The sequence below is a fragment of the Rattus rattus genome, chromosome 8 (assembly GCF_011064425.1).
Source record: "Rattus rattus isolate New Zealand chromosome 8, Rrattus_CSIRO_v1, whole genome shotgun sequence".
NCBI classification, from domain to species: Eukaryota; Metazoa; Chordata; class Mammalia; order Rodentia; family Muridae; genus Rattus; species Rattus rattus.
Genome location: NC_046161.1, coordinates 88,061,756 through 88,087,845, shown reverse-complemented (window position 1 = coordinate 88,087,845; position 26,090 = coordinate 88,061,756). Strand labels below are relative to the sequence as shown.

At 41.4% G+C, this 26,090-nt stretch overlaps 1 protein-coding gene across 1 annotated transcript in view; it reads left to right on the top strand.

Moving 5' to 3' along the window:
* Window positions 1–364: 364 nt before the first annotated feature.
* Rasa2 (RAS p21 protein activator 2) overlaps window positions 365–26,090 on the top strand; it is a 100,089-nt gene continuing 74,363 nt past the window's right edge. The window contains exons 1-3 of the mRNA XM_032910008.1: window positions 365–562; window positions 19,929–20,046; window positions 25,164–25,267. Coding sequence (XP_032765899.1) covers window positions 433–562; window positions 19,929–20,046; window positions 25,164–25,267 — 352 coding nt within the window. The 5' untranslated portion in view covers window positions 365–432. The remainder of the gene's footprint in view (window positions 563–19,928; window positions 20,047–25,163; window positions 25,268–26,090) is intronic.

Sequence of the window (26,090 nt, the reverse complement as noted above, 5' to 3'; positions counted from 1 at the left end):
GGGAGCATCTAAACACTGTTGGAAGAGTCTAATACATCTCTTAGTGTTTGCCAAAATGCCAAACTTTCCTTTGAACCTGGAGTCGTTCTGACTGGGGACTCCTATTTTCCTTGAGCATTAGGGAACCTGAAGGTCCGTCTGTGGGGAACGTTCAATACCCAGGGTTCTGGGGAATCACAGTAGGGCCAGGTTTTTCCTCCTGTGGGGGTTTCAGAGTGGCTTTCTCGACTTGCCCAGGGAGGAGAGCCAGAGACCGGTCGCGGGGAGGTTGGGCGAGGCGGATGCAGGGCGGGCACGGCGCGAGGGGCGTGGCGAGCCAGCCCGAGGCCGAGGCGGGGCTAGAGCGAGGCTCGATCCGGCCTGGGCCTCGCTCCGGCTCCGCCTTGACGGGCTACGCAGGCGGTAGGGCTGCGGTAGGGGCCGGGCGGCACCATGGCGGCGGCAGCGCCTGCTGCGGCGGCTTCAACCGAGGCGCCGGCCGTCCCGGGCACCGCAGAACCCGAGACGGGAGACGAGGACAGTCGTGAGGTCCGAGTGCTGCAGAGCCTGCGCGGCAGGATCTGTAAGCGGGGCCGGGGCTGAGGGGATCCCGGGGCGGCGCGGCGGAGGGTGGGCGGCGGGCAAGCGCGGGGGTGGCGGCACTGGCGGCCGCCCCGGACTGGTGGGACTGGATGGGGGTGTGTTGGGGGAGGCGCCGCGTCGACCGGCTGCCCGGCGCGGGTCGGGGCTCCCCTCGGTGCGAGCGGGGTGGGGACCTGCACGCGCGCACCGGCGTGAGGGGCGCTGCCTGGAGCGCGGCCTGGACGCGGGAGCCCGGGGCGCGGCCGGGGGCGCGCGGAGTTTCCGGCCTCCCTCCGACGCAGGCCTGCGGGCGGCCGCGGAGGACCGGAGCGGCCCGAGGTGGGAGCCCCGTGGTAATTACAAGGGAGGCGCGGCAGGAGGAGGGAGGCCGGCTGGGGCGGGGCGGGGCCGGGCCGGGCTGGGCGGCGGGCTGAGGAGGGGGTGTGAGCTCCCTGGGGCTCCTCAGCCGGTGTAAAGTTGAGGCTGGCTCAGGGGGATGCGGGTGCGGGCGGCGGGGGCTCGGGTGGGCGAGGCCCGGCGGGACGCGCGGGCGAGCGGGGCTCCCGAGAGGCTCGGGCCGGACACCTGTGCCCGCCCCACCTTGCTGCGGCGGGGACTTGAATCGAGAGACGGCGTGACTGACGGGGACTTCGGGCAGGATGTAGTGGCTTCCTGTGAGCAGGTCTCAAAACACAGTCATCCAGTCCTCACTTAACCCACTTAATTCTTTCGCGTGCATTTGTTACTCTTGTGAGAGCCATACTGATGAGTACAGAATCTTACTCAGAGACAGGCCGCTTTGATTGTCATTCCTATCCTTAGTCTTTAAAACGATCGTTTGGTATTAGATTTATCCCCCCCCCCAACTTATTTAGACGACCACCCCTTTTCGCTGTATGGCAGGCGAATCTGTAGAGTTTATTGTTAACTTTTGTTAAAAACCTTTTTTTCAATTCAGATTATTTTATCCTCAGAATGGAATCAGTCTACCAAATAATCCCTGACAGTAACAGATATTTTATATTTTATATGTTGAAAATTCTGTTGTGTTCGAATGGCTGATACTGCTCTTTATTCAACAGAATATAAACTTTCCTTCTTAAATATGGATGCTATTAGCTTCTTTTGGATTCTCCCACTTCAGTTCTTGATGTTACTCCCCCCCCCTTCAAGGATTTGGAATTCTATTAAAACCCCAGGAGCCAGCATGTTAAATGTTACTTTTAAATTCCCTGATGTTGTCCTGGGAATTCAGACATTTTTAAGTGTTAAAACCTGAGAAATCACACCAGAGCAATAGATGTTTCGTGAGTCTTAAGTTCCCAGTCTCTTAAGTTACTTTCTTAGGGTGTAAACTTTTCACAATTTAGCTTTCTTACACTTAATATTTGCATGTACGTATTGTTTGGGGAAAGCCAAATGAACTAAAATTTCTCCCCCTACTAATCTGGTTTTCCAGATTTTTACTACTTTATGTTTATCTGTGAATTGATACTGGACACTGTTGAAGCCCTGCTGATTTGTAGATGTGGATTGTGTTGTGGGATGACAGCGTACACTGTTGGAGTAGAGATCTAGGGTTGAGCTGTTTCTAGTTCCTTACCTTCTGCTTTGGACTGGATCCATAGCAAAGGGTCTGTGAACCGTTTGGTCAAAATATCACTCCAAGTGAAATTCGGGTCTGCAGATTACAAAAACACAACTTGGTTTCTGTGGTTTAGGCAGTCCCGCTGCCCAGAAATCAACCATTAATTTCCTGGGAATATTTTTAGTTTAACCAGGGCTAAAGTGTTATTACACTTGTTTCTACCCTAGACAGTCTATTTTCTGGTTGCTCATCTTACAGCTCAGGTCATGTGACTGACTGACAAGGAAGCATCTATAAATTGAGAATACCCACCCCACCATCACCACTACCAATTTCTCGGCCCTTCTTTTAGCTGGTGTAATCAAGGCTGGCTGAGCCCTGGGATCCTTGTAAGGAGATGCTCTGATGTTTCCTGAAACTGACACGTGGGCTTTGTAAGGTGAGGGCTGAGAAGTGGCAGAAACATTAGCAGGTGCTGAAGTCACAGAAATGGACTGATGGCAGTTGGGGGGGGGATGCTGACGTCACCATTCCTTTTTTACCATACTGAGACACCCTGGGGAGAACTTGATAGTTGCCCGTAGGTGTGCCTGGAGATGTACCACCAAATTCAGAACTGCTCTTTGGGGGCCTCCATCTGCAGTTAGAGATCCACAGGCAGCTGAACAGTCCACTTGAGAGGAGGAGACGTTCTCGGGTAGGATTGTCCAAATCCTCCCTGAGAAAAGTGGGGATAGATTGGTGTGTATATTACTGAAGTTCTAGAGGTAGATAATGGTCACACCCTTCTTCAGTGTTTCGTTTCTAGTGTGTTCGTGTCCCATGGATTTCACAAGGTATATATAGTATCAAGGTGACAGATCAGAGAACTGCAGGGTGGGGAGATGGCTCAGCTGGTAAAGTGCCTGCTAAGCAGGCATGAGGACCTGCCTTCAGATCACCAGAACCCGTGTAAAAAGGCATGGGTGGGGGAGGTGCGGTCCCAACACATTCCTTTAACCCCAGCACTAGGGGAGAATGTGGATAGGCAGATCCCCGGAACTCAGTGACTGGGCCAGCCTGGTTGAGTAGAGCTTCTGGTTCATAGAGAAACCTTGTCTCAAATAATAAAGGTGGAGGGGGTGGGGGGAGATCAAAACATCAGGTGTTGGTATTAGGCACCCACACCCATGGGCATGCACATGTGCACATAGACAGTACACACACACACACACACAGAGAGAGAGAGAGAGAGAGAGAGAGAGAGAGAGAGAGAGAGAGAGAGAGAGAGAGAGAGAGCGAGCACGCACGCCGCATGAGCATCTTATGGCTATTTTCACACAACCAGTTTAAGGAAATCTAATATTGCAGGTAGTATTTTGGGCTGCAGACTGATCAATGCCCTGTTTCTTAGGACATCCTACCTTACCTCCTTACCTGTATTCAAGATGCAAAGTTGATAGATAGCTTAGAATTGTCATCTGAGCCTTTAGTAAACAACATTAGGAGTGTTTTTGGTGTGAACTACTTTGATGTAAGTAGCATACCTAAAGGTAGTCTGTGTGTATACCCCCATCACCCCTATACTCAGATGAAAAGTTTCAGACTTTCTTCTTCATGTATATCTTCAGGCTGGATGTGACCTCCTTCTTGGCTACCATTTTGTTCAGTTTGCCTTTGTCTAACTAAGTCAATTGTAATCATTTTGAAAGGGTCTACACTGCCTTATTATAAAGGTACCAGCTTGGGAAGATTTGGGGGAAGTGTTTGATAGATTGTTCAGTGAGATCTGTGAGACAATAATGTGACCCAAGAGCTCACTTAGGATTTTGATATTCTCAGACCAAGCATGACTTAGGGTTGTTTGACAAAGGAGATAGGTTAGGCTTAGGGACCTAGTGTAGTCAGTGCCTCCACCCCCAGTCCCCTAAAAAAATCTGGGTCAGCCATGGGCCATCTCTTAGGAAGCAGTGAAGTAGGAGATAAACCTTATCTGATGCTCCTGTCCAGCATGCACTAGCATTTCCTGGTGTGCAAGCCTGCGTTCTGCTTTATTCTTTGTTAGGCAATGTCCCTGTGACTGGAGCAGCTCAGTTGCCCTTGAGCTTGTGGTGGTTTTCATCTTTCTCGTCTTCAGAGTGGACTAGTGCTCTGTCACCAGACGCTTCGCTCCTGCTGTTTCCTCTGCCTGAGATTGTGTCCCCCTCCCCCTTTTATGTCAGAGAGCCACATATCCTTCCAAAGCTTGCTCCTTGTGATCCAAGTCTTCTCTGAGCCAAATTTACCCTCATTTTCTAGCCATATGGTTTTGATGCTTAAAAACAAATCATGATTTATGACCATTTTCTTATTATAAAAATCATTTGTATAGGTCCCCTGTTATATTAATTTTAGAATTCATTCTTGTTTTTATTATTTGTTGGTGATGGTGGTGTTTGTTTGTTTGTTTAACAGTCTCAGTAGATCAGGGCATGTCTTTAGAAAATACCCTATGTCTCAGTGTTATACTGAGGATACTTTCCGAGTACTGGGTATCTGGATAAGAAAGGATTCCCACATCGCTGAACAGATTAGCAGCGTTTGCTTTACTAAGGCAAACTTACGGGTCTCTTAGGAAGTTCTTCATTCTTTTTCTTGGAACATTATAATGTCCACTAATCTTAGCTTTGAACTGAGGCCAAAGTTGCCTTCTTAGGAAAGGATTACTTTTTTTAAATGCTGGCTTATTAATTAGAATATTAATTGTTGCCTGACTATGTTCATGAGTTTTGTTACTAATTGGTCCTGGAGCTTGGAAAAGAAAATATTAAACTCATACTTTACCCAGAAGTGTTTTTATTTGACATGGCAGGTTTAAGTGTTTCGGTAATAAGATTTAAATCAAGACATTTTATTGACTACCCAAGAGTTGAGAGGAAGAGATTTAAAAGGGATTATTCATGCTAATAATTTATTATTATCAGATTTTTTAAATGAAGTGATGAATACTTAGTAGAGGGATTTAAAAAGGTTTACTTGAGCTAATGCTTCATTATTGTCGGAAATTTGAAGTGAGACAAGTTATTGAGGATGGGGGAAGAATCCATCTTTGAGATGGATAGAAACAGGGGGAAAGGGAATCTTTGCGACGTTCACAGAGCATTCAGCTGGTCTTTTGCTCTGTGGAGGACAGGATTCATCCTCAGGGAGCTCATAGAGTGTTTTATAACTGAGAACTCTGAACAGTCCTGAAGTGACTGTGGAAGTAGTGTAGGTAGAATAAAACCATCATTTTAATCCTTTAATTGTAAACCCGAATCCTATTTCCTTGTTAATGCGCTTTGAGAAATTACCGATAATATCAGATTGTATGTTTTGCCCAATATATTTTATGCCCTTTTAAGAACTGGTAACAAAGTTTGTTGTATAGTCACGTATTGTTGTTAAATAAGGAACATTTTCTGTATGTTAAACTTTTATGACACGTGTGCATGAGCAGGTACACATGCATGTATATTTGTGCATGTAGATGCCAGAGGATAATCTCAGACGTTGTCCTCAGGAACACTGTTCACCTCTCTGTGGCTTGTGTTCTAGACTGGCCAGCCAACAAACTCCACGGATCCCTTTGTCTCTACCATCTCTGTGCTGGATTGCTTGCATGACCCTTCATACCCAGCATTTTTGCCTGGGTTCTGGGGATTAAACTCAGGTCCTCATGTTCGAGGTAACCACCTTACTGACTGATCTCTCCCCCTACCCCCAAATAGCCCATTATAAGATTATATCAAATATGAGCCAGGCGGCGCTTACATAGGCCTTTAATCCCAGCACTTGGAGGCAGAGGCTGGCAGATGTCAGAGTTCATGGGCAGCCTGGTCTACAATTAAGTTCTAGTACAGCCAGGATTACACAGAGAAACAGAGTCTTGATTGCCACCCCCAATCCAAAAATAAAAAGAAAGTTGGTTTCTAATAGTGATATTAATTACAGACTGTGCAGACTAAGGTGCCCCTGCTTCTTTACTATAAACATGAGGATTTGGAGGTGTCTTTCAACAAATACCCCTCTAGTTACTTCATAGCTGCTTTATGAAGTGTACCATTTGTTTTAAGATAAGAGGCCTTCGCTTTAACACTTGAATTTGTCTAATAGACCTGTTTTGTATTTATTAAGGTTGTTTGAATCCTAAACATTGTCTATGGCTAGTAGTTAACTCAGTAGTATGTAATACATATTTGAGTGTCAGGGCATACCAATCCAATGCTTTACTCTCAAATCTACATTGAGCAGTATTTTTCACTCACTGTCTGTGTAGAGAATTAGAAAGTTTTAGAACTGGAAGGGAAAACATAGCACTCTTGTCCTGGTCATGTGTGTGTGAAGACTAAGGAACCCAAGTGTCACATGCGTCTCTGCCCCTGCTAAGAACTTCGTGCGGAGATTAGGATGAGCGGTGCTGTGAGCTCTGTGGAGACTCATCTAGACGTTTCCTCATTTGTGTCAGACTCCACAGTCCATCTGTGTGCTTACAAAGTTCTGATACCCAGACTTCACAATCATCGTGTGGACGGTCCACCAGCTCAGTTTGTATCTTTTTAGAGGTAGTTCAGGCATATATACTTGTGGATTGTAGATTCTCCACTCCAGAGAAATAGAAGGTAAATAGTGTTCTGCATCTTTTTAAATAGAACTTAAAGATTTTTCGCATCCTCACTTAAAACTAATATGTTCATCATTCGTATAATTTCTCATCTCATCTAAATGTATTGCTTTAGGTCACCAGTTACCTATAAGTTGTCTCTTGTCTTTGCAGTAACAAACATTGCCACAGTAAATAGCCCTGTTTACCATGTGTATGTATAGGGTATGGTTGTGAGTGTGGATGTGTGGTACTGGGGAGAAAATTCAGGGTCTTGTTTGCACTCTACCATCAAACTGTATCTGCAGCCAAGCTGTAGGCCATGTATGTATGTATGTATGTATGTATGTATGTATGTATGTACCTACGCATCTACGCATGCACGCATGCATGCATGCACACATATATGTTTTTAGAGGGAGGGTTTCTCTGGGTAGCTCTGACTGCCCTGGAACTCAGTCTGTGGACCAGGCTGGCCTTGAACTCAGATATCCACCTGTCTCTGCCTCCCAAGTGCTGGGATTAAAGGTATGGTTACCACCACCACTGCCTGGCTGCTGTGTGTTATTTTAAATGTGAGCTATTACTATGTAGCCCAGGCTGACCTTGTATTTGTGATGATACACTTGACTTCTGCAGTCCCTGAGTGTGCTGGGATTACAGGTGTGCACCACCATGTCTGAGATTCTTTAAATTAAAGAGGCCAATAGAAAAATATATGGAGAGGCACTCCACAGAAGAAAATAAATTACCGAGTAAACATATGAAAATGCTGGTGATATTGAACGGAAATGAATCAGAGAAATAAAAGTGTAAATACCTCAACACCTAAAAAAAAAAAAAGGAAACCTTGCATATTTCAGTATTTGATAAATACTTAAGAAAACAGATACTGTTTGTACTTTCATTGTGATTTTATATTATAAAACCATTTTGGTAGTCTCTATTAAAATCTAGATTTTTTTTTTATGTTTTTTACTTCTGCCATATCATCCTACAGGCAAAGATATTTTGTGTTGACCTTGTTTGTTTGTTTGTTTGTTTAAAAGGCACGACTGAACTTCTAGTAACAGGAAAGTGGTTAGAGTGGTTTGTCCATAAATACATTCTAAAGCAGTGAAACAGAATAAAATACATCTATATTAGAATGACCCCAAGATGTATTATTGAGTGAATAAAAGCAAATTGTTGAGTAATACATATATTTATTGTCTGTCATCCATCTATCTGTCCGTCCGTCCATCCATCCATCCCTTTAATCTGTTTTTATGATGCCCGAGGATCAAGCCTGGGACATCACAAATGCTTATTAAGTTTCCTATCACCGAGCTACAACTCAGCCCCTTAATGTATGCTTTTAAACTTTTGGAACAGTGGTTTTTTTCCCTATAAATTAATAGATAAATTTTATTTTAAAATGTCTGGGAAGATGTATATTGATTTTTTTTTCAATGATGGGCAGTAGGAATTAGTCTTCTCTGTAATAACTTGATTTTCAATAGGCAGTATAGCATGTATTTGAGATATCAAAATTTTCCATTTGTACAAATGAATCTGATAGTGTTAGACATTGTGAGACTCAATTTAACTTTTGATTGAATACTATATCCAAAATCAGATTTAGTAACATTTTAAGAATACATTGAACTGAATAATATCAAATTTTCTGTTTTCAATTTCTTTTTTTATTTTAAGATTTATTTATTATATATAAGTACACTGTAGCTGTCTTCAGACACACCAGAAGAGGGCATCAGATCTCATTACAGATGGTTGTGAGCCACCATGTGGTTGCTGGGATTTGAACTTAGGACCTCCAGAAGAACAGTCAGTGCTCTTAACCGCTGAGCCATCTCTCCAGCCCCTGTTTTCAATTCTCCTTATTAGTTTGTGTATAAATGTATTGATTGTGTGGGGAGGTGTGTGCAGAGGACAACTTGTAGGAGTTGATTCTCTTCTTCCAGGTCCACTGTGTCGTCGCAATTAGCAGCAAGTGCCTGTGCCTACTGCATTGTCTCCCCAGCCCTCCTTTTATGTCTTCTGGGCAATTTTAAGGATTTCTCTGTAATCCTGTACATGTGAGTGCAAGTACCCATAGAAGCTAGGGGAGATGGAGGTGGTCGTGAGCTACCCTGCTTGGATTCTGGGAACTGAACGTAGGTCTTCTTCAAGAGAAGAACACATATATATGTTAGCCCCATAATTTTATTTTGAGGTTAAAGAAAGTGAATCTTAGAAAAATTCAATGGATTCCTGTATACTTTACCTGTTTGATCAGTTGCTTATGCTAAGAATGTTGACTTTTCAAAAAGTTAATACTTGCAGAGGAATGTTATATAAAGGTCCTGAATCGTTTTGAACCTGTATATTTGGACAGTCTTATTTATATAAAATTTGCTCATAAAATTACATATGGGGAAGTGAAGCAGTGATATTGAATGTTTGCTGCTTCCCAGGTACTAGGCTACGTACTTTGCTTAGTGTTTCATTGCTTCGTTTCATTGGAGGAGGTTGTTCTTAAAGAAGGAGCAGCTGAGAGGCTCTGTAGCAACACCAGGTTTCAGCAGGCTTGTTGACAAGGCTCACGGCCGTTCCCTACACCAGGCTGCTCTCTAGTAGGTGTTGGCATGAATTCATTTCTGTTGTCAGGATGTGGCGACTCCTCTAAATTAACAGTGGCCTACTGAAATGAATAGTGAGTAAAGTTAGATTGTTGTCAAACGCAGTAAAAATGAGTCTAGGGATTTGTAAAAATATTCTTTTGTTTTCCTAACACTGCTTTTGTAGGTTTTTCTGTTTCACCTCCTCCCTCCCTTCCTCTCCCTCTCCCCTTCCTCCTTTCCTTCCCCCTTCCTTTCTTCCTTTGTTCCTTTCTTCCTCTACTTCCTTTTTTTGACACGAGATCTCACTATGTAGTTCTGGCTGGCCTCAAGCCCTCAGTCTAGTGAGAGAGAGCTAGAACTGCAGGTGTGTGCCACCACACACTGATCTCTCTACTCTTCAACGCACTATCTTGTTTTTGAGTAGTTCCCCCAATATGTACACACCTTTCATAAACTCGTGGGGTATGTGTATCTTCTTTGCTATCAGGTGCTACCTTTTTACTTTTAAAAAGTATCTGATAAAGAGTTCCATTACCAAAGATAACAGCCATGGCCATGTGGCCTGCCCGTGAGGCCCCAGCCACCACCAGCATCTGTCTTTTAGCTTTCTGTTTGTTCACCTGCCATTCCAGGCTCTTCAGTTGCTTTATGAGCCTTGCTAAGCATCATGTAGCTGTGGGGACCAATGGCCCACCTCAGAGATGACACCATAATCTCTGATTGCTTTCTCACGGTGCACAGGGGCCTGCCTGTAGGGACCTTAGAAACCAGCATGCATTCAAAACTGGTACCAGAACTGAGCAAGGCAAACCACAGGAAGATCCTTCCTGCACTTGCTAACATACTTCTATAACCTATGGACACTTCCTGGCAATACCTTGTGAAACTAGCCTTTTCATGTACAAGAGTTTCCTAACTTCTTGTTCTAGACCAAGCTTCAGTCAGAGGCGATTAGCATGGTCACAGAATGAGTAAGTGCAGCAGTCATTATGCATTATCTGTGATCAGGACTTAGTAGCCTGGATAAGGGAATTCTATGTAGATATTAATCTTTAAGGACCTCTAGCCCAGCAAGAATACTAGTTTTTGTTTTGATTTACTAAGTACTTACTTTGTTTTAGATATTGTGCCAAATGCGTTACCACAGTTAATGTTCACAACAGTCCTAAGTATTACCTCTTGTACACAGGAAGTTGAAACTAAGGACATAACAGTCTAAAGTACAAACATACTGAAACTCAGATGTGTGTCTTCAAATGCATTCATTTAACTTGCTGCATTGTCAGTACCACTGGTTTTAGAATTGCCCTGTTGTAGAAGTTGAAATTAAAATTAGAAGAAAATTTTGAAAACTTTATTATATATTATCATATAGCTAGGATTGTCTGATGTATAATTAGATAGCATTTTAATTTTATCTAAGCTTATCAACCCGAGTCTATATTTTCAAATTTTTAAATTTTTTAAAGGTTTATTTTTTTTATGTGAGTGTATGAGAGCTTTGCGTGTATGCATATGCACTACATGTGTACCTCATGCCCTACGTGTGTACCTCATACCCTCAGAGAGCACCAGATCCCCTAGACTTGCAGTTACGGATGGTTGTGAGCCATCACCTGGCTGTTAGGAACCAAACTCAGGTTCTCTGCAATAGCAGCAAGTGCTTTTACCTGCTGAGCCATCTCTCTTGCTCCCACAGTATATTTTTAAGTATGTTTGATCCTTCTTTGTTTTTTGTTAGTGTGAAGATATGGGCATGTTTACATACTGTCATATCTTCTAGCTGTGTAAAAGCTAAAAGCTTCTGTTTAGATTGACATTTCTGAAGACATCACACTTTGTGTCACTTAGGCCAGTTTATTCCACATTCTGTGAATTCTGTCGCTGTAGTTTCTCTTCCATTTTTCCTTTCATCTCTTTCCTTTCCATTTCCTCAGTCACAACCTTTGTCAGAGTAATTTTCTTGAAGTGGACCACATAACAAACTGTAGTGACCCTTGTGGTCTAAGTTAGAACTCCGTAGCCTCCCTTTAGGTTCTCTGTTGGACTCCATCCTCTATCCTTCCCCTTTCATCCACCTGCTCAGTTTGTATTACTCACTGCCGCCTTGAAGATGTCCAAGGTGACAGTCTCATCCCATGTAAAGCCTGTCACTGTGGCAGGCTTTCTGTTAGGACTTTGTTATCACTCGAAAGATTTATCGTGAAATTTAAGTAAAATAACATGGCATTTGTTTAAAAAAATCTGCTATGTGTAGCATATTAATTTATTAAGTAAGTGGTAGCTTTTTATTATGGTTTGGCTTGGCTTTTGCTTCCAAATAGTCTTTTTTTTTTTTAGTATTATTTTGTCCAGGACCCTGACCTATTACGATTTCCTTTGTGGCTTAATCCCTTATCCTTTTCTTCTTCGTTTTAAAGTATGCTTTGAAGTAGGACTGGATTTACCAAATCTCTTTCAGACAAGGGTAGAGTCTCAGAACTACTATTTTAGAAAATCTTTAAGAATAAAGAAAATCATGCTATTGGCTTTTGACTGTGATTTAGTCATTGATGCTCTTGCTGCTGCTGATTTACCTCATAAAAAGGAGCAGTGTTGCTCACCTCATAGGGTTGTTGTACAAATCAAAGGAGACATTTGAGGAGGTTCTTAGTTGTGGAGCATCCAGATGTTTGAGAGATAGAGTATCCAGTACTGTGTTCACGTAGAGCATTCTTTTTTTTTTTTTTTTTTTTTTTTTTTGGAGCTGGGGACCGAACTCCAGGGCCTTGCGCTTCCTAGGCAAGCGCCTACCACTGAGCTAAATCCCCAACCCCACTGAGCTAAATCCCCAACCCCCACGTAAAGCATTCTTAAACTTCAAAACCTACCGATAGAAACACAGACTACAGACTCTTCCCTAAAACATGTACATAAGCACAGACACACACAGGCGTAAACCACATGTACCAAGTGTCTGCTGAGCAGAGATGTTAGTGTTCTAATGCCAGACACAGTGTGTGTGGTAGACTAGAAAGGGGCTCAACTGGTAAAATGTTTGCTGCAAAATTATGAGAATCTTAGTTTGATTCCCACAACTCACATTTTAAAAGGCCAAATATGGTGATACACATTTGTAATTCTATCTTGGAGACAGAACAGCAGGATTCCTGGGACTCATGGGCTAGCGAGGTCTAGGCAAACTTGTTAGCTCCAGGTTCAGTGGGAGGCTCTGTTTCCTAAAAACTTGCATGATAGGATCTAACAGCAAACAGCCTCCCTGCCCACATGAAGTTACTGTACAGTAATCCACACAGAGAGGACGGCCACTGAACGTATAACCCGGGAGTGGAGTAGAGGCTAAGCAATCCTGAGCGTGTACTACCCTGAGAGAGGACCTGAGTTTGGTTCCTGGCATCCACAGTGGGTGGCTGGCAATAGCTTGTAACTCCAGCTCCAGGAAGATCTGATGCCCTTTACGGCTTCTTCGGGCGCTGTGCTCAGGTGTGCTCATGTGCACACACGGACACATACACATACGCACACACACAGTATTTAAAAATTAAAATTACTAAATTTTAAGGCCAGTCAAGGCTACTTAATGAGACTTTGTCTCAAAAATAAATAAACAAATAAAGTTATATGTTAATTTCTTCTTTGATATAAGTTGGTCAACACTCTAAAGGTTAGCAATGTGTCTCCTTATACAGTCATTATGTGGCACATTAATAAGTGGGAGTAGGAGTGGGTACTGTGTAAACTGACAGGTGAGAATAGCCAAGGAGGACTTCACTGAGAAGGTAGCTTCTACCAGTGGAAATAGTAACTGATAACAGAAATGAAAAACTAGTACCTCCATGTAAAGATCATCAGGATTTTTAATTAATTTAGGATAAAAATTGATAATAGGGCAGCATAGGCCTGTAACCCCCCAGCACTCCGGAAGTAGAGGTAGGAGGATGAAGAGTGCAAGGCTATCTCTCTCTGTCCAAGGTCACTGTAAAAGCCCTGTCTCAAAATCTTGCAATGAAAGAGGAAAACACACACACACACACACACACACACACACACACACACACACACACACACACACACACACGATGAAGAAAAGTTATATCTTGGTCAGATGAAACCACTGTCGTATAATGTGAAGGTATTTTGGCCAACTTATGGTACATCTGTGAAAGAAGAAATGTCTAATGAAGGGCTTATTTTGTTCATCTCTGAAAATAAAAGGGACATTTCAAAAGAAATTTAAGGGGACATTTAAAAAAATTTAGTTAGCAGTTAGACATCAAGCCTTAATGTATGCCAACACGCCCAAGGAGTTTTGCTTTAGAATTAAACAAGACCAGATATTCCAGAGTAAAAGAAGTTATGCTGGAGAGCTGTCTCCCTTTTTCCAGTGAGGAACAGCTATTGTTCCTCCTGACCTTGCTTTATTGTTGATGGAAATAGTGACAGTCATAAATACAATCAAATATATACTTTTTATTATAGGGCCTTTGTACATTACCCTTTTTTTTTTGTTAACAAAGGGACCTGGGTTTGATCCTAGCACCAAAGGAAGAAATGCCGGGCGTGGCAGTGCATTACAGTAATCCCAGCACTGGAAGGCAGGCCCCTGGGACTTGCTGCAGGTTGGTCTAGCTAGATCAGGGAACTCCAATGTCAGTGAGAGACCTTGTCTAAAAAGTTAGGAGAAAGTGATTGAGGAACACACCCCGTGTTGAATTCTGGCCTCCAAGAGCACATATGTATATACCGAATCTCTATATATATATAAACATATGCACATACAGATTTCTTTTTATTAATACTAAAATTGAACTGAAAATGTATTTTTTTCGACTGACTTATTCAAGTATCTCATAAACTGCAGTAAAATGCTGTAAGAAATATTTTCCAGAGCCAGGTACACTTGTCATTGAATTAAAATATATATTACTTTAAAGGTTCATTGTTCTCATTTATGTGTGTGTCCGTGTGGGTATATATCATATGTATGCCAGCACCCTTGGAGGCCAGAAGAGGGTGTCAGATCTTTTGAGCTGGAGTTAAAGAGCCACTTGGGAGCAATGATCTGAACTACTGTGCCATCTCCTCCCTCTCCCCCTACCCCGTGTGTGTGTGTGTGTGTGTGTGTGCGCACACGTGCACACATACATGCACATATGTAGGTGATAGTGGAGGTCGGAGGGCAGTTTTGTGCAGTCAGTTCTACCATCGTTACATGGGTTCTGAGGATCTGATTCAGATCATCAGGCTTTCATGGCAAGTGCCTTTCTTTACCCACTGAGCCATAATTTCAGACCCAAGGTCTTTTAAGTGAGTTCCAAGCCAGTGAGACATTCTATCAAAACTCAAAAGTGGATAGCCCCTAAGGAGTGACACCTGAGATTGTCCCCTGGATTCCACATTCACTACACACTTACGTGCATGTTCTCTTACCTCCCTCAGGCTCCCAAAAAAGATTTGTGGAATTCTCAGGAGCGACTTCAGAAGTCTCATTTCAAGGGCTGTGGTATTGTTCAGTAGTGCAGTGCTTCATCACATGGCTGTGAGGCCGAGCTCCACAGTATTACAAAAACAAATAAAATCACATCTTAGATAGGCTACCACAAGAGTTATTGCCTCTTTTAAAATAAAAAAAGCCTTGCAGAATTGGTTTGCGCACACACACACACACACACACACACACACACACACACACAACCCCTCCCTACTATTTTTTGCTTAGAACCTTCCTACCTCTGCCATGGTTAAAAATGTGCTAGTATTAAGAAATGGCTACTGGCAGATAGCCACCTTCATTATCACTGTTGCTGGCTCAACATCCAGCCTACACTTCCCATAGCCTTTACTATAGAACGGGTGCCCTGTGAATTCCTTCTTAATACACATGAGACCTGTAACCTGTGCTTCTTGCTACCAGAAACTGCCAGAACTCAGTGTCCTTCTTCTGTCTTCCAGTTTTCTAGTAAATGAATCTGATTTGTGGAACTTAGGAACATAAACATGGCCACAAGAGACGAAAGTTAGTTTTTAGCGTTAGAGTCTCCGTAATACCGAAAGGCATACAAGTAATGTTGTACCACCAATCCACCATACCTTGTACAAGTATAAACTTGATTCTTCTTAGGAATAGAACTCAATATGTAGACAAGATTAGCCTTGAATTCAGAGATCCATTCACAAATCTCTGCTTCCTGAGTGCTAGGATTAAATGCCTTGAGTCTTTTATTTTATAATGGCATATTTTTTAAATACCTAAAAGAGTTCTTCACCTCTAATGAATTAGTCTATTCCAAGTTTCCTCCCATTTAAATGTGCTCTGTAGATAAAAAGTCTGAACGAGAATAAAACAAAGGCCACTTAGCCTGAGCTACAAACTGAGGCTAGGGTAGTGTTTCCAGATACTAAAAAGTGGCCGGATAAAGTGGGTGTTGACAGGCAATAATTTGACTTAGTAGTGCTTAGAATTATTAGTGTTCGTAAATGTTCTAGACAAAGGAAGGCCTGAGGCTAATTGTAGAAGGGTAGGGTATGAGTAAAGGAGGAGGCTTGGAGGATGGGTTATTTTGACTCAGGCATGTGACTTATATCCTAAAACGGCCTAGAAATAGTAAGACCATCTGTGGAAAACAGAGGCTTCAGAAGTGCCTCAGTTCGCGTTCTCGGGAGCCCGTGGTGGAGTGTGCGCTGTTCACTCCGCCTGCTCAGAGAGGCAGAGGTGCCGCACTGCTTTCCTGTTCTAACCGTCGCCTCGTGTGCTTTATAAATAAGCAGTAATCACTATGTAGTTTGGAATTACAGTTTAAAATTCCTTATAACTGATAAACATAAACATTGATGAGATGAAATTTTAAAACAACTCATTTGGATGTCAATAGTAAATAGTGAAAAAATACTTAGGAAAACAGCTTTTATAAAAATTGATGCTGGTGCATTTTTTATAGTATATGAGACTCGGGCTTTAATTTTAATTTCTAGCAATGTCAGTTTCATTGAATTCTACGGATAAATAGCCCTGTGTCCCTCTTGGTGGATAGAGTTGGTAGATTATGTACACATTATGCCCCATTATTTTCTAAACAGTACTTAACATGAATAAGACAGGTAGGTGTCCTAGGGTGATCATTTAATGTTCTAAACTCTCACAGGAGATACGGAGCAGATTCATTGTAGTCATACACACACACACACACACACACACACACACAAACGTACATATACAATTAGGTGTTGTATTATGGTCTCTAACTTTTGGTTTTAAAACAAATCCATTGTGTTATGTGGAGGTAAAGGAGGTTCTGAAGAAGTTTGACAACAGTGAAAATAGAATTGCTAAACGAGGCCCTGTAGGGAGAGAGGGAGACAGGGGAGAAAACACTGTGGTATGGAAGGGTGAGCTTCAGTTAAAGATAGGGAGGATTTTGATAACAGATCTTTCCTGTAGGGAACCGCTTCACTTGTAAATACCATGCCATTTGAGTTAGTTTGGAAATCATTTACAAGGTGAGCGTCTCTGATTCTGATGTGCTTGAGATAAGCATAACTTGTTTATAATGTTTAAACAGTATAAGCTCATTTTTCTGGTCTCCAATAATAAATTTAACAGTAATAACTACCTTATTAGTGCTTTTCTATTGAGTCTTTTTTTCCTTCTTTCCTCCTTTTCTTTTTAGGCAGGGTCTCGCTATGCTCTGGTTGGCATGGAACTTGCTATGTAGACCACACTGGTCTCAAACTCAGATCCTCCTGCATCTACTTCCTAAATGCTGAGATTAATGACCTGCACTGCCTACTACACTTGGCTCTTTGGTTTTCTTATCTTAAGTTTAAATGTTATTTGTTTACTGAAATACATAATGTGTACACACACACACACACACACACACACATATATATATAAAATTCTTTTTAAGTTTCTGGTAGACTTTACCACATATTGGCATTAGCAGCTGTTAGTTCTAAACTTACGGAGGAAGAACCGGAACCCCCATCTGAAAGCTCACTAGGATTCTTACGGTAATTTCCTTCACTTTCTTTTAAAAATGTACTTATCTTTTTATTTGTTACATGTGTGGGGTAGGGTAGGTTGTGTGTACATACTGTGGCATGTATGTAGAGGTCAGAGGACAACTTTCGGGAGTTAGTTCATCTTGTTTTGTTCTTAAGACAGGGTCTCACTATGTAGCTCTGACTATAAAGCTCTTGGAACTCACTCTGTAGACCAGGCTGGAGGATCCCTCAGACTCACAGGGATCCTTCTGCGACTGACCCCAGTCAAAGGCATGTGCCACCATTCCCACCAGTTCATCTTGTTTTTGAAACATGATTTCTCTCTCCCTTTTTGCTTTTTTTTTTTGTTGGTGTTTTGTTTTGTTTTGTTTTCTCCTAAGACAGGGTTTCTCTGTGTAGCTCTGGTTGTCTTAGAACTCACTCTGTACATCAGCCTGGCCTCAGTCTCCCAGAGATCCACCAATCTTTGCCTCCTGAGTGCTGGGTTAAAGGCATGTACCACTACCACCTGGCTGCAGGGTTTATCTGGTATGGCCCAAGAGCTTCTGGTTGGGTCTCCGATGCCACCTCCTGTCTTACTGTAGAAATGCTGGAAATATTTATGTGCACTCCTACATTCCAGCTAGTCAGGAGTGCACACAAATGTTTTCACCCACTGAGCCTTCTTGCTGGCCCCTTCCTAACTTTCTTAGATTTGTACATTGGTATGTAATTTCAATGTGTAGACACTTGTGTGTCCTTTTGGTACACAGATAGCTCATGAGGCCTTCAAAGCTTGACTTACTGGGTTCCCTATTCCTTCAACAGAGTTTTACTGTTTTAGATATTGGGCATTAGCAGGTTCTCAGGCCTCGTACAGGAGCTGCAGAAACTCTTTAACAGTTTAGCCAGTCACGAATGCTCTCAAGGAAACCAAACATAAGAGTATGGTAGCAGGATCATCTGCTTTAGACAGACTAGGGAAAAGTTCTCTGTCAAGTGTCATTCGAGCTCAGTCCTGATTGATAAGAATGCATTAGCCATGTGAGGAGTAGAGAGATCCAGGAAGAAATCGTAATAAACGTGACATGCCTGATGGAGGTTGGGGGGTTACCATGGGACAAACAAAAGGAGTCAGAAGGGATACTTTAGGGCTATGTAGATTATGATTTAGAGATTAGAGTTTATTCTCAGACAAAGATCTGGGCAGAGAGGCAACTGAGTCCAATCTGATGGAAAGGTCATGCTTGGTCATGCTATGCTCAGTGGCAGAGCATCCATCTACAGTGCGTCCATGCCGACGGTTGGCTCCGATCCCTAGCGTGGAAAAGGAAAGAGAAGACCATACGTCTTGGTAAAGAACAGGTTGGAGAGTAGAAGCGCAGAAGAGATTGCCATGCTTGCCTGAAGAAAACGTTGCAGTGATTTGGATTTGGGTGATTCTAGTGAGGGAAAGAAGTAGTCGAATTTTAGATGGTGTCTTTTTAAAGATCTCCTGGATTTGCTAATGAATGGATTGCATAAGGGAGAGGCAGGAAGATGATGAGGGAGAAGGAAATGGTAGACCACGGGAAGAGCTTGTAGAAGAGGGGATGAGATTGGTTTTTGGAACTTGTTAAGTACGAGATACCTGCTGGATATCCAGTAGCAATGGATGAAGGAAGGTCAGGCCTGCAACACAGGACTGGGGGCTCCTAGCACTGACACTGTGTACTGTAGTAGCTTGTAGAAAAGGAAGGGGTGGTCCAGAACATAGCCCTGAGACGGCCACAGCATTGAAGTGAGAAGGAGGGGAACAGAGTGTGGAACACATAGGGGAAGCCAGCAATACTGTGTTGTGGGGCCAAGAGAAGGGAGCGTGCTAAATGTCCACTCTGTTAAATGATGCTGCAAGGTGTGTCTGTAGTAAGAACACATTGAACGTTAGAGAACCAGTATCCACTCACGTTGCTGACCTTGACTAAAGCAGTTTCATTGTCACTTTGGAATCAGAAGCTAATTAGAGAGGGCCACAGCGTGAATAAAAAGTGAAAAAAGCGAGGGACAGCTTTGACAAAGGAGGCTGGAAGTGGAGGTGTGGCAAGAGAGAAGAGGTGTGACCAAGGATGATCATTTCCTTCTTTTGCTTTAATTGTGAAGTTGTTTATATTGTGCAGAGAGCAAGCTGGTAGAAAGGAAAATTAATGCTGATTCAGGAGAGATTAATTGCGAGAAAATTCTTGAGGTGGTTCTGGTGGCCCAGGATGAAGAGAAACTACCCTTTCATACAGGAAGGATGCAGTGATGTAATGTGACCCCATGTGTCTCTACATAGTTCCTCCAGTCTTTTTTTTACTTTTAAACACTTAGATTTTTTCTTATAATAGAATATTCTTTTTTATAGACTTCTTAGGGAAGGCTCACTGCTTTTTAGCTACATCCCTTAGTCTTCACTAGTCTCCCGTAGGCCCCGGACCTCTCGGATCACTGGTTGGTTGGTTGCTTTTTTTCCCCTGTGCTCCATTTTATGCCTTCTTCCAGACTGAATTCATATATAAACTTTGGGTGATATAAGTAAAAAGTTTAACATCAATTTAAACTTTTGTGCCAACAGATGAAGCAAAAAATTTATTGCCATATCTTGGACCCAACAAAATGCGGGATTGTTTCTGCACTATAAATTTGGACCAGGAAGAAGTTTATCGCACCCAGGTTGTTGAAAAGTCTTTAAGGTTGGTAGAAAAATTAGAAATTATTTGTATGATATATATTCATAGTTTTATATATTTTCCAGATTTTTATCATCAAGTTGACCTTCTTGATTTGAAGCTAATATTTTTATTTAAAGGCTTTCTATTCTATTCTGAGTTTATTTTTTTAGATTTACAGAGTGTAAGCATTTGAAGCAGCCTTGAATGTCAATCAGCTGAACTGGCAGCATCGGCCTCCTTAGCAGTAGTCCTGGCAAGTGGTCGTGTGGCATCCACCTAATGATGCTTTAGTCACCAAGAAGTTCACACTCCTAAGTAGTCTGCTTGGTCTCTGAACTCTTCTGACTCAGAAAGTGCTTAGGTTAATGATTATCAGAATGACATCTAATCATGTACCAAGGACTTGCTCAGTTCTGGGTTCTGTTTACTCCTCTGTCTATAAGAATGACATCAGTGAACTGCTTGCTTTCATGTGGCTTTTCATTGCCTTAGAAAGCACTTTTTCTTACTGTCCTAGCTCTGTCCCTTAGGTTTCAGGGAACAATTTTAGTCCATCTTTTATGTGACAGTATTAAATGTTTGAAAACAACTATTATAAGTGTTCAGTGTGTTCTCTAGGGTAAATATTGCCTATTTGTTTGACCTTCCTCAAAACACATCATTTTTTATTTCTCCAAAGAATAAGTTAGCTCAAAGTTCACACAAGTTGAAGCTAGAGAGATAGAGGGCTTTCTTGGTAAAGTACTTGCTGTACAAATATGAGGTCAAGTGTTACATCCCCAATCCCCATGTAAGAAAGCCAGATATGGGTTGGGGATTTGGCTCAGTGGTAGAGCGCTTACCTAGGAAGCGCAAGGTCCTGGGTTCGGTCCCCAGCCCTGGAAAAAAAAAAAAAAAAAAAAGCCAGATATAATGGTTCCCACTTACAGTCCTCAGTGCTAGGGACATGGAGGTAGGAGGGTCTCAGGACCTGCTGGCCAGCCAGTGTAGCCAAATTGTTTAATAAGAGTCCTTCTCTCAAAGAATAAGGTGGAAAATGAGTGAGAAAGTTGACTGATGTCAACCTCTAGCCTACATACAAACACACCCCCTTTCTCTGCATCTGCATGTATACAAGTTACTTACTAATGTACTCTCAGAGAATAAGCCCTTGGTAGATTGTTTTTATCTTGGGACGTGTAATTATACTTTGAAAGTACTACAGCAAATTACTCTTTGCCTCCTCTGCCTTGTAGCAATGTTTGTGTTTGCAATTTTGATATAGAACTGTGCTAAAACTATGTGTCATGATACATTATTTCACTCCCAGCACTTGGAAAGCAGAGGCTGTCAGATCTGTGTTGAGGTTGAGGCCTGCTTGGTTTACATAACAAGTCCTAGACCAGTCTGGGATACATAATGAGAGTCTGTCTCACAAAAAAAAAAAAAAAAAAAAAAAAAAAAAAAAGGTAGCCAAAACTATCACCACTAAACTGCTGAAAGATAGTCTTTAGAGACAAAGCAGGGAGGATTCTGGGAGTTGATGAAACAAGTGTGTGAATGAAACAGTTGTCACAACTTGTACTTTTTTCCATTGGACTTCTGGAGTCTGTTTTGGTTCTTTGTTACCCTCTCACACATACTTGCCTGTATTTTCCTTTGCCTGTGTTTCCTTTCTTCTTCTTTCTTTGTCTTTTCTCCTCTTTGCCTTTCTTTCCCTTTTCCTTCTCTCCTTTCTGTACAGGGCCTACCTACATAGCCCAAGTTGACATTGAACTCTTATTCCTACTCCAGCTTCCAAAAGGCTGGTGTTGTAGGCAGACCCCTCTGCATGGCTTTTTGTCGTTTGGTTCTTCCAATTTTGAACTCTTAAAAGAAAAGCATGTAAAACCAGAAGTAGCCACTGCAGTGGCTCAGTGAGTGGGTAAAGGAACCAGCTGTCAGGCTTGAAACTTGAGGTCAGAGCCCAGAGCCCACATGGTGGGGAGAAGCAGCTCCCCCAAGCTGTTCTCTGATTTCACCATGTGCACCTCCTCAAACAAACAAAAAACCAAAGGTGCCTTAGTAGCCCAAAAATATTGGGAGTAATAATAATGTCAAAGATTTGTCACAAGTCATATGCCCACATGGAGTTATAATCTTGATGTTTTTCACATTCGTGCATTCAGATTCACAGATGACCTTTTATTTATGTTTATGAATAATGAAACCATGTCACTTAAAGCTGCATGGTTTGTCCTGTAATGGAGGAAGTTAAAAGCACAGCTGGGATTTGAGACCAGAAATTATTTAAATTTTAGTTTGTTACAATTTTATATCACAAGGTAATCAGTGATTACAAAATTAAATAGTAATTTTGTAAATTGAGTCCATAAATTGAGTATTTACAGTTTGTAATATATAACCATAAATGAGAAAATGATACTTAACCTTTCCAGATGTTTGTATAGTGGAAAAATGGTGAAACCAGTTTTCTTTATTTCTTTCCACCTTTAAAAAGAAAAGAATTTGAAAGATAATTTCAAGCTAGCTATGTCACTGCCGTAGACACCTAAGGGCATAGCTAGCTAGACTAGATAATTCTTGGATTCTGAATGCCCCTATTCTTCCCTGCTAGCATAGAGCAAAATAACCTGAAGTACAATTCCTTCCTCATCTTGATTTTATTATAATGTTCTTAATACTTGTCTAAATTGTAATCAACCATTAAACTCAAAGTAACTACATTGTAGGTCTTTCTAACTTTTTCCACCTTTGGAATTTTTCCTTCATTTTTCATAACTTTGAATTATAAAAAAGAAAATACTTTAGAATTCTAAAGAGATTTAAGAGATTTTTGCTTTTAAGTATCTCTAAATCAAAGCAAATGCTTAATAATTAAGATTTCTAAAATATAAGAAAATTCAGATATTTCATAAAAGAAGATATACAAGTGTCTCAGAGACACACGAAAATAGATCCAGTTCCATTAACCATCAGGAAAATACAATAAAGCCATTTTTGTCACTATTAGGATGTAATCTGTAATGATAGAACTTGCCCCAGTTGACTGACTGACTGTGGGGTGATTGCAAAGGGTACAGGGAAATTGCTGGGAGTTATGTGATAGGTTTTTAATTCTTTGAAAATTCCATACGTGAAAGTATTGTTTGTGAGTCATACCCACTCCATTGCCTTCCCATCTGGTTCCCATGCAAACTCTCTGATTCCTTCTAGCAAGCTCTCCTACCTTCAAGTGTTTGCGTGTGTGTGTGTATGTGATCCACTGAGGTTAACTAGGGCACCTTGCACGAGTGTAGTTAGAGCATTATTTACTGGAGCATAGGCAATGAACAAGTGGCTACTCCACTAAAGAAAATGATTTCCCCCTTTCCAGTAGCCATTTACTGCCACTGTGGCCTCCCAAGCCTCTTCTCCAACCGTGATAGATTAGTCAATAAAGCGCTTGTCTTGAAAGCATTGAGAACTTCCGTTTGGATACTTAGCACCCATGTAAAAAGCCAAACACTAGTGGTGTAATCCCAGAGCTGAGGTTGTGGAGCTGGGAAGATCCATGGGACATGCTGGCCAGTCAGTATAACCACATCAGTGACCTGCAGGTTCATTTAGAAACTCTGTGTTTTAAAAACATAAGGTAGAGATAGAAAAGGAGGATGATTGGTACCTACTCCTGATCTTGATACTGATGCGCACATGGGAGTGTACATATCCACACACAGGTACACACAAATCAGATTACTGAGGCTGGGAAAACAGATCAGTCTTATCTACAAGCAAGAGGACCTGAGTTTGCTTCCACAGTACCTGTTACAACACTAGTGCTCTTTTATAGCAGTTAGAATGTGTCCAGTGTTCAGCTTAAAGGGGGAAGATGTAAAGGAATTTAGTCCAGCAGCATGCCTGTTCTGGCAAGGGATCATATCCAAAGACCTTCTAGGTCTCTTGATCTGGCTGCAATACAGACACACCCTTAGCACCTACCTTTAATCCCAGACAATGAGATAGAGTTAATTTGTAGAAGGAAGCAGCCATGAGGAGCAGACAAAGTGACAAGTCAGAGAAAGATTTGACAGAATGGGTTAGTGATAGGATACGCCCAGCTCTTATGAGAACACCATGAGAAAGAGAGGTGACTTAAGAGAGCAGCATAGAAGGGTGGGGAGAGTTCTACCAGGAGAGTTTTACAGAGATAGGTTGCAGATAAAAGACAGAATAAGACAGAATGAGAAGGAGCCAGAAGATTAGAACAGATTGCCAGAGTTAGTTTGAGGTCCAGCAGAGCAATTCACTCATAAGCTGAGAAGCCAGTTTGAATCAAGCAGCATGGAGAGGAGTTTTGATCAGAACAGCTAAGTTGAACAAGCCAGCCAGAGTTCAGAAAGAGCTAGGAAGGGTGAGATTATTCAGCAGTAAGCCTCAGAGACAACAATTATATCTGGCAAATAAGATACATTTACATACTTGCATAGCATACACAAGGCCCTAGGCTCCAACCCCTGGAACCCACCTCCACTGCTCATAAAACTAGTTTCTTGTGACACGTTAGGGTACTATTGGGAGAATAAAGGGACTTTCTAAGATGGTAACATTATTCTATATTTTGATTGGGGTGGAAGCTACATAGGTTTGCAAATTTATCAAAGGCCACCAGCCTCCATAGGTCAGATTTGATTATATATAATTCAAAAATTACTCAGGAAAGATAATGAAAACACTTAACAGTCTATTTCTAATACACTTAAAATATTTTATATAGCATTATTCATTTTAGATATTAGGTATTATTGTGAGTAATACAACTTTTTACCATTATATCTTTCTAAGATAATAATGTGAATGGTTTTGTTCTTGGCTCTCATTAGGCCCACATTAGGTGAGTGTGGCCTAGGCAATTACTAGAGCTTCAGTTCACAGGACCTTCTGAAGAGCTGTATGCTTATAATTCACTTGGCACCTGAAGTCGTTTCAGTTCAGCTTGATTTGTATAGAATTTGTTTGAAACTCTGAAGAATTTTAGTTTATGATTTCATTGATGCTTATTGAAAGTGAAATTTGAATGTGATTGTATTATTGGTACCATTTTAATAGTGGTAGTAATGAATATTTAATAGTGATAATATATATTATTTAACATAATGAGCTTTCTCTTTTCTCTCTAGTCCATATTTCAGTGAAGAATTTTATTTTGAGATTCCAAGAACTTTCCAGTATTTGTCATTTTATGTTTATGATAAAAATGTTTTACAAAGAGATCTTCGTATAGGTAGGTATTATTCATAGTTATTTATAATTACAACATTAATGCTATGGTCATTCTTTCTGTAAGTAAGGAGGTGTTAAAAACTGCAGGATAATATATGTTCAACATTTCTAATCCTTTTCTCTATATTTTATGTTCATTGATTTTTTTAAATTTAAATGACATTCTGTGAACAGATCTTTGCTGGTTCCTTAGTCAAATATGATCTATGTTTCCATATCAGCTATAAATAACAATGATTTCTCAAAGTCACCTTTGATGTTTGCTTATTTTTAAAGTAAAAACCATCAGGCTTGGCAGTTCACTCTTGTACCAAGAGACTGTAGCAGAAGGGCTGTATCCATTTCAGGCTCTCAGGTCAGAGAGTCAGACTCCCCATCCAGAAAAAAAGAAAACCAAGCAAATATTCTTATTAAAAAGCAAATACTAATTTTAAGAAAAACAGTTTGTAGTTAAAAAGCATAGGGCATAAGCAGATAATTTGCTTCTGAAATGTTGCGCCCAGGGCCTGGGTTGTCTTTTGGGAAGATGGTTGTGACAGGTGTATTTCCTGTGATCTGAAAGATGCAGTAGGAAAGATTCATTCTGTGTAGCTCTTTGGCACATGCTTGGTTAAATAGTCTCAGGTTGAGGCAACGTGGAAATTGAATCACTATTTGTAACTGACCATTACGCTTTATAGAATGTGGGCTTGAATTGTTCAAAGGAATAAGGTTCCAAATAAAAAATTTTAAAACTCTTCTTTTTAAAATTGAGGACTTAGTTTGCTCTGTGTGCGTGTGTGCATGTGTGTGTCTGTCTGTCTGTCTGTCTGTGTGTCTGTATG